This window comes from Symsagittifera roscoffensis, chromosome 10 (genome assembly GCF_963678635.1).
Source record: "Symsagittifera roscoffensis chromosome 10, txSymRosc1.1, whole genome shotgun sequence".
NCBI lineage: Eukaryota > Metazoa > Xenacoelomorpha > Acoela > Convolutidae > Symsagittifera > Symsagittifera roscoffensis.
The window spans coordinates 45,203,350-45,212,631 of NC_087071.1; the positions used below are offsets into that span (position 1 = coordinate 45,203,350).

The 9,282-nt window shown below is 32.5% G+C and overlaps 1 protein-coding gene across 2 annotated transcripts in view; it reads right to left on the minus strand.

The window, feature by feature from the left end:
- Nucleotides 1-9,282, minus strand: part of LOC134855622 (proton-activated chloride channel-like) — an 83,075-nt gene that overhangs the window by 26,634 nt on the left and 47,159 nt on the right. For both annotated transcript variants that reach the window (XM_063872165.1, XM_063872164.1), the window contains 2 exons: nt 2,882-3,002; nt 2,427-2,536 (listed from right to left, as the gene is read on the minus strand). In XM_063872165.1, coding sequence (XP_063728235.1) covers nt 2,427-2,536; nt 2,882-3,002 — 231 coding nt within the window. The remainder of the gene's footprint in view (nt 1-2,426; nt 2,537-2,881; nt 3,003-9,282) is intronic.

Here is a 9,282-nt window from a genome sequence, read left to right on the forward strand (position 1 = left end):
GCCAAAAATGGATTTCTGAAAAAGTATCAAAGGGGGGAGTATCAAAGGGGGGGGGAAAGTATCAAAAAATGCGTTTATCCAATGAGTAATGAGGAAGTTTTGCAAAACGATTAGATGGTCCACTCGATTTCTACACCTATACTTTCTCAAACTGCAAAAAGTTTCCATTCTAAACCCCCCTTGAAGTTATAATTCTTGACCATATATTTACATATAGACAAGATACATATATTTTTTAACTTTTCCTTGAGTTTTTTTCAACGAAAGATCAAAAAACTGCATTTTTTAAGCACGCACTTCCTCTGAAAGTTAAAATATACAAACAATTGTTGTTTACGTCAAATTGTCCACCCCAAACCTTTCACAAAGTCTCTCTTCTTCATAAATTTGAAAAAATGGTTGAGTGGAAGAAAATTTAGTAAGACTAATTGAATAACAAATATCAAAGTTGCGCAGAAAAAACTGAAATCAAACAACAGGTAACCAACGTTCGTTTAATTTTTGCAAACGACTTTGTGTCCATAGAAAATGCATATCAATAAAGTGGAAAAACAATGATTTCAAATGGATTTATGTTTTTATAACGAAAGTTAATCAGTTATAACTGATTTGCAATAAACATTATTGCTTTATCAAATAAAAGCAAAACATTTCATTTTTAATTGTAATAATCTGTTATTTTCCACTTTTTTAGACAAATTCAATCTTTTTATCCAATATAATCCAATGAGGATACGGATTGCAAGAAATTTCTCAAACTTAACAGGTTCTGCAAAAATGGTTTGACTCACACAGTGCCTCAGAGCGAAATTAGAATTTTAGAAAATTGCTGTGTTTATTAGCTGAGCAATTGAGGTTCTGATTAAAATTTAAAACTTAGAATAAGAAACTTTTAAAGCCTCACAAAACGTTTTTTTAATTGAAAAATTAGTTTTCTGAGTTCCAATTGATGATTTTTTGTCCAGATTTGACGGCTTTACTTGCCCTGACTTGGTCAAACAAGGAAATTCTCAAAATGTTTTTTTTTCAATTGAAGTTTTTTTGTGTAGATAATTTTAAAATCGGAAGAATTATAATATGGTAAAAACAATTTGATCAAAGGTAATTAATGATAATTTTTGCAAAAATTTTCGAAAATCCATCATTTGCTATCATAGTCATTTATTTTGCAAAATCTTTACTCACAGCAAAGCAAAATTCATTTACTTTGTGGTGCCATTTTGGTTAATATGCTTGAAGAATCGATTAAAAAATATACTATACGTGATATAATTGCCTTAAGAAATGTCTAAATCAGTTTTTAAACTAAAAATTGATCTATAATTGATAGAAAGACAAAAAACTCGACACGAGTAGGTGATCAAAAACGAAATTCAATTTTTAATTACTTCACTTGGACATTGCAAAAAAATTATCACAGCCAATAAAAATTTTGATTTCGAAATTAAAGCAGTACCATATAAAGTGAATCAGTAAATTCCGAAACGGCTAAGTGAAGAGTCGAATTTGTACTGGATTAATAAAAATAAACAGAGCACAAAAAACTCATTAGTTTCCTTAAACATTACAAGGCCAAACTGCGCGCTGGATTAGTGCGCAGTTTTGTGTCTGTATGTTCCTGGATTTCAGTGACAAACCTTTAAACATGTTCCAAAATTTAAGTTGATTCCACTTACAAAATTTCAGTGGATTCCGGGTACAAATAGCTGTAACGTAGATTTTGTCGGCACATTGATTTTAATGCGGACTCCGCAACGAGCGAATATAAGTAGTTGATCCGTATTCCGCAAATGCAAGCGGATTCTGCAAATCTAAGTGGATTCCGGAAACTTATGCGGATTCCGCTTTCAGTTTGCGGAATCCGCTTACAGTTTGCGGATTCCGCTCACAATTAGCAAATTCCATTTACAGTTGCGAAATCCGCGACAACTTACGTTTACTAAACATATATACTATTATTTGTTCATGGATTCCACAAATTTTGTTGCGGATTCCGCAAAATTGCCGGTTTTTCGAACAATTTTGAGCATCACAGTTTTTAGCTATTTGCCCGTGAAATCCAAAACAGCAGAGAAGATCAAAGAAAAATAGCAACGTTGCGGATTCCGCGGCAAATCTAATTTTTGCCTGTTGCAGAATCCGCTGCCTCGAATCCGCTGCCTTTGGCCTCGTAATGAAGCTGGCACAAAAAAGATGGAAAGATGGAAAGTTATGGAGAAAAAACTAATTAAAAAGTATGAAATTTTTTTAATGAAAAGTTCTAATCACAATTTGCATACATGAAAAACAAATACTCATAGACTTTTCATGCGTTTCTCTGTACTCTATGAAATTTGTATGGTAAGCGTTTTTTCATAAATGAAAATTGTATGAGTAGCATTTTTCCACTCGGGAAGATAGAACTGAAGGTTAGAGCTTGCTCTTACCCTGAAAATAGAGGAAAGATGTCTCCACAAACAAGCTCATGTCATATAATCCATCCTGGATTAGACCTATCATCAACTGGTGGGTTTCGGGGTCTATCACCTTCAGATATCTGAAAAACATGTCGTCAAGCAGCTCTTTGGTTCAACCACTCAAAAAATAAGAAAAGCCAGATATAGTCATATAATTTGCTGCGTTTGTAAATAAACTCAAGTCAAGTTAATGGTAATTTTTTTGTTTTCAATTTTCATTATTGAAGTATAGTGGGTTTTCATTGTTTGATGTGGGAGGGGTTGATCAAGAATATTCAAGTTTCTGAGAGCCTTCTATCTTATAGTTTTTGATTTTCTCTTTTTGAAAAAAAACTCAAAAAAATTATTCTTAGGTTTAACCAGTGACAATAGTTTCCTATTCGTAGAGTTGTTACAGCAAAAAAATTTAAATGCGGGGTTCGAACCTCTCTGCGTTTGATCTGAGCACGTGCATTTCGCATGAGTTGGTGAGGTCAGCAGTGAAGAAATTGTACTGACAGTGACACATCTCAGCCACTCGGTCAGTCGCAAACATCAGCAGAAGAACTAGAACAAAGATTACATAATTATTATGTAATAATAAATGTTCATACACCTTGTTCTGATTTATTACATAATTAGAGTTGACATTTAAGCATCGGATGAACATTTTTCAAGTCAATAATGCCGCAAATTCATTGGAAGCATAAGTAAAACATAGAAGCAACCATAGCGAGGGAATGTGCCTCCCTCGAGAATTCCAGCTCTAAATTGCCCATTAGTTCTTCCATTTGGTACATTTTTGTCTAAGTCCCCAGTATACAGAGTTTTTTGTTGAAATTTTTATTAAAAGAAGTTTCATGTGATTGTTAAATTGATTTCAAATTAATTTCTATCCAAAAGGGTTCAAAGTTCCATAAGGGTTCAAAACTATCTTTGTCTAATTTTTGCAAGTTTTTTGGAATTTTTTTTCGATATTAGGATTTTTGTCTTCAAGTAATGTATGTAACTTTTGACTTCGATCGAGGCAAGGCAAACCGAAATCTTATCTTAAGCATTTAGAGAATTGAGTAGCGTGCAGGGGCGGATTTAGGAAGGGCGGGGGGCGGACGCCTCTCTCTCTCTCTCGGGGATTTGACCCCTGGCCGACCCAAAGGGTCTACCCTTTGTACTGATCAATTTGTACATTTAATTTGGGATATCCATTTTTGGTGACGGACCATAAAGTTTTTGTAAAGGCGCCTTGGAAGCGCCTTTTTTTGGCCAGTTTTTTCAAAACTTTGCCTGCGGCGCAGAAAATTTTGCCAAAACAGGGTCTTTGTATTGCTTTGCGAGAGCTCGGAAAATCAATCTGATCGACCTAAAAAAAAAGGTCGACTAAATTTGAATTTTTTTTTGAAAAACCGCCCCCCTCCCCCTTTAAGAAAATCCTAGATCCGCCCCTGGTAGCGTGAAAACAAAAACATTTCTATTTTAATGAACTTTTGTTTTGTCTGCAAGCTACATCGAATGCCAATTTTGATCAATTTTCAATGTGTTTTGGGCTCTTTCCACTTTCACCACGGTAGACTTTCAATATGGAAAAGTTTTTTTTTCATATTGTCGTAATGCAAGAAAACTTGGTATAGTGAACAAACTAACAATTAAGAACAGATTGTTCTTCAAGCATCACATCATAACTTCAGGCGTTTGGCCATAAAAACCCGTAAAAAAATAACATCGAAAATTTAAAAAAAAAAGAGAGGGAAGATTTGGAAAGAAGCCTTGTTTTGTCTTTTCTTTTATACCGAAAAAATGAAATCGGAGGCGAATAAGAAATTACTCAAAGCTTTTTTTACTGAAAGACATCTTGACTGAAATGTTCCTCGTCTTTCGGTCATAAAAGATTGACAGCCGTAAACAGTTAACCAGTCCATCGCCTTAATCTGAATAAACCAATCTGATCGTCCGTTCTTAGCAGGTGATATATCACAAAAGATCTATCAAAAAACATGTTTGATGGCTGTGGTGAAAAGAAAAAGCCGCTCCATAATTTCAAACAAAGACCGAAAATTATTTGTGGTTATTTTGACATTTAATAAATGCGCGAGAGTCCGCTCTTAAAAAACACTTTGCTCTGGAAACCGAAAACAAATGAAAACTAGATGCATGTTGTCCAGAATGATGCCACCAAATTAAACATTGAATGAAAAAAAAAAGTTTTGCCATTTTTTTTAGAAAAGTAATGAACGGTCATTCCAGCTATTTTTTTTGGTCAAATTTTCTGCGATGAGCATTTTTTAGTAGAAGCAACAACTGAAAAATATTGATCCGACTTTCGTAACGAAAGTTACGAAATATTTCTGCTCGTTTTTTTTTCTTCAGACTTTTTAACAAAGTTTCGACTTTTTAACAAAGAATTTTTTGATGGATTTTTTTATATCAGCCAAAAAATATTGTTGCCTTGAGCTCAAATATAAAATGATATTTATCTGTGATCAATTTCATAAAATTCTGTGCTTAAAAATTGCCAATATGGCGAATTTAGGACAATAAGCGCGCGATTTATTTCGCGCTATTAACGAGTGAGCAGAGATTTATTCCCTCATAGTATAGTGAACAAACTAACAATTAAGAACAGATTGTTCTTCAAGCATCACATCATAACTTCAGGCGTTTGGCCATAAAAACCCGTAAAAAAATAACAACATCGAAAATTTAAAAAAAAAAGAGAGGGAAGATTTGGAAAGAAGCCTTGTTTTGTCTTTTCTTTTATACCGAAAAAATGAAATCGGAGGCGAATAAGAAATTACTCAAAGCTTTTTTTACTGAAAGACATCTTGACTGAAATGTTCCTCGTCTTTCGGTCATAAAAGATTGACAGCCGTAAACAGTTAACCAGTCCATCGCCTTAATCTGAATAAACCAATCTGATCGTCCGTTCTTAGCAGGTGATATATCACAAAAGATCTATCAAAAAACATGTTTGATGGCTGTGGTGAAAAGAAAAAGCCGCTCCATAATTTCAAACAAAGACCGAAAATTATTTGTGGTTATTTTGACATTTAATAAATGCGCGAGAGTCCGCTCTTAAAAAACACTTTGCTCTGGAAACCGAAAACAAATGAAAACTAGATGCATGTTGTCCAGAATGATGCCACCAAATTAAACATTGAATGAAAAAAAAAGAGTTTTGCCATTTTTTTTTAGAAAAGTAATGAACGGTCATTCCAGCTATTTTTTTTTGGTCAAATTTTCTGCGATGAGCATTTTTTAGTAGAAGCAACAACTGAAAGTTATTGATCCGACTTTCGTAACGAAAGTTACGAAATATTTCTGCTCGTTTTTTTTTCTTCAGACTTTTTAACAAAGTTTCGACTTTTTACCAAAGAATTTTTTGATGGATTTTTTTATATCAGCCAAAAAATATTGTTGCCTTGAGCTCAAATATAAAATGATATTTATCTGTGATCAATTTCATAAAATTCTGTGCTTAAAAATTGCCAATATGGCGAATTTAGGACAATAAGCGCGCGATTTATTTCGCGCTATTAACGAGTGAGCAGAGATTTATTCCCTCATAGAAATCGTTCCAATGTGGCTGAAACAGGCTTCATTTGTATTTTTTTCAACGTTACTAGGAGCAATTTTTATCACTTTGTACTTTTTAAGATGTTTGGAGAGATGTTTTTAAAAAAAATTGAAAGTTTTTATAAATTTTATTTGATTGTTTTTGAAAATTTTATCACTTTTTGAAATGAACACTGCTTCATAGGTCCTAAAAGACAGCCGGAACAATCAGGGCTTTGGCCTGATATGAGTAGTTTGTTGAAGTTTTCTTCTATAGTTAAAAACCCGTTGGAAATATACAAAAACTTTGCGGTAATTCTCTTCTAATTCGAGAAAGAATCTGAACAAGATGTAGTTTTTTTTCAAGACGCAATTTTTTAGAATAAACTTAACTTAATTCTTTATTGAAATATTTCATGATAAGAGCGGCTTTTCTCTAAAAAATGCCATAACCATAGGGATAATAGTTAAGAAAACCTTCTTTATTTTTGTTGTAAACCATTGAATCGTTTTTTTTTTGAAGTGATTTTTTTTGCAATTACTTTTCAAAGATTTATACCTAATGGAAAAACAGTTCTTAGGCTACATTTTTAAGACATTTTATAAGCTTCAGGAAGATGTGACGGTGGTCTAAATTAATCTAAAAAATCAGAACTTTCAATACAATTGTTCTCAAAAGTGCTAACTTTTTAGAAATAATTGTTGCAGCCACTATCAAAAACCTAAAAGACCCTATAAATTTACTTCATGATGAAGTTTACTCTTAATAATTTATTGTGACGAAGTATTTATATTGGTTGTGGTTTTTTCTAGCATTTTTTGACAAAAATTTTTATATCAGCCAAAATGCTTTGCTGTCCTTAGCTCAAATTTCAAAAGAAACACTTCATCAATGATCATCTTTTTGTAAACTTATGGGGTTTTGAAGCTTGCTGATTTGGTCAATTAACGCGTGATATTTTTCGCACTATTGAAGTGACGGAGATTTAATCACTCTAAAAAAGGTCCAAATTGGTTGAAGTAGTCTGAATTTGCTGCGTTACTAGCAGCGAAGTCTATCGCTTTGAAATTTATATGGCGTGAAGGGTTACAAAAAGCTCAAAATTAACAAAAAAATTAGTTATTTTAAATTTTCATCAGTTATTTTAGGCAAACACTGCTCCATTTTACTGCCTTTTTAAAGAGGCAGTAAAAAATTTCAGGGCTTCGCCCCGATGCGAAAAGTATTTTTTTTATTGCGACTTTAGAAATAAAAGAATACTTTTTCCTGGTGTGGTTTTTTTATTCAGTCAATTTTCAGCGATCGAAATAATAGTTTTAACAAAAAAATTTTAGGTTTCCTTGAATTTATTTACTCCCTGAAATCGAAAGTAGAAAAAATATGTCTCCTCCGATCATAAGTTGCAAAGTTTTGGGAGTTTGAAAATTGCCAATTTGGCTATTCTTTGAGAAGAGTTATGCTAGCTTTGAAGAGTTTATTCATAATGCGGCAAACGTAAGGCGAATCATTTTTGCGTGGCAAATTTTCCTGTACAAAAAAAATTGTTCCGAATTTAACTGAGGCTAGCTAATCGGTCGTATTAATTTTGTACGACTCAAATTTCCACACTTGTTCTTTGACCTTGTCCAAAATTTATAGGATTTCTATTTTTTTAAAAAAAATTGTTCGGTATGGTTAAAAGGACAATCGGATTATTCAGGGCTGTTCCTTGATAGACAAGCAGTCTTGTTGATGATATATGTTTGTTTTGAGGCAAGGGAATCTCTTTTTTATAGCTCTGGATAAGCCTTGAAAGCCGCTCAAAACAGAGTAATTTTGATTTGAAAATACCTTATTCGTAAAATTTTTTCAGCCTTTGAACTGTACGATGAAGTGAATTTTTTCCATAGATCAAAGGTTTATTATTTTGATAATTTTCATGATGTCAGAAGTGTTTTTGCTCCAAACCGAACACGTTGAAAAAAAACCAAAGTACAAATTGCCAAGTACGAATCGATAATGCTGCAATTATAATTGTTTTTAATCGTTTTATTTTTCTTCTCAATTGCCAATTTTTGATTTTAAACATTTTTTAATCAAATATAATCACAATTTTTTTTCAGAATTCTTATAACAATTGAAATTAGTTGTAATTGATTATAACTATCAAAGAAAACCTTCTTAAAATGTTTATAATAGATTATAACTTTTTTTTGGTCAGAACTGAATCATAACACAACTTTGTTTGATAAAATTTTTTAACTCTGCGTTCCAAAATAAATCTCTAAATGTGACATGTCTTTTCATTTTTCGGATCATCCGATCATCTGAAAGCAAAAGTATGCCTCGCAATAAATTTTGATAGTTATAGATAGCGATTATTTTGCTTTCTTTTTACACGCGTAAGCGGCGGAAAAATATAATCCAAATTGAATTGGAACAAACTATTTGGTCCTATTATTAACACAGGCGCCCAATACATCTATTTGTAGCTCATTTTAACGCGTGGGGTACAAACTCAATAATTTCTTTTCCTTTGATTTTTTGTCAGTTTTTCATTTAAGCAAACCCTAAGGACCTTAAAGAGCAGTCAAAACATTCAACACTTTGCCTTGTTATACGAGCAGTCTTATTTGAAATTTAATGGCATTGTTGCAATTCATTATAATACCTGGAGAACTATATAGTCTTTTTTGCATCAAATCTTCGGTAAAATTCAATCATCAAGAAACGCTAAGCCAAAAGAATTTTTAAAATTGTAATTCTAATCCTAATATCAATCATAATTTTCAATTAGTTCAGATTATAATTGTGGAAATGATCGATGTATATTATAAAACAAACAAATTGTCAAATTTGATACTTTTATAGACGTATTTCTTTACGACCAAGGCTACCCACCTTCTTGACAAGTTCGCTCTAGCACGAACAATATACTCTGGTCAATTCGCCAAAAGCCAAAAACCAAAGACTCAGTTAATCGGTTGTCAAGCTCTGTATAATGTTATTTTATGAGATTTGTTATTATTTTGTAAGCTTCAAAGGTTTTGTAGCAATGAATTTGACTGGACTATTTCTCGTTTACACGTGAACTAAAATGGTTTGAAAAGTACATTGAAATTAAGGAAACTTTAATAACTGTTTTGACAAGAGGAAGTTATCTTTTGCCTTTACTTATTCTACATGGCGATGCTCTATACAATAAGTCACGTGTGACACGCGAAAAAGCCGCCCTTTTGGTTATGATAGACAAAAATGAATTTAGAAAGGAGCTTGGAAAAAAGATGCAGTGCTATTATTGTTCCGACTTGTGAAGAA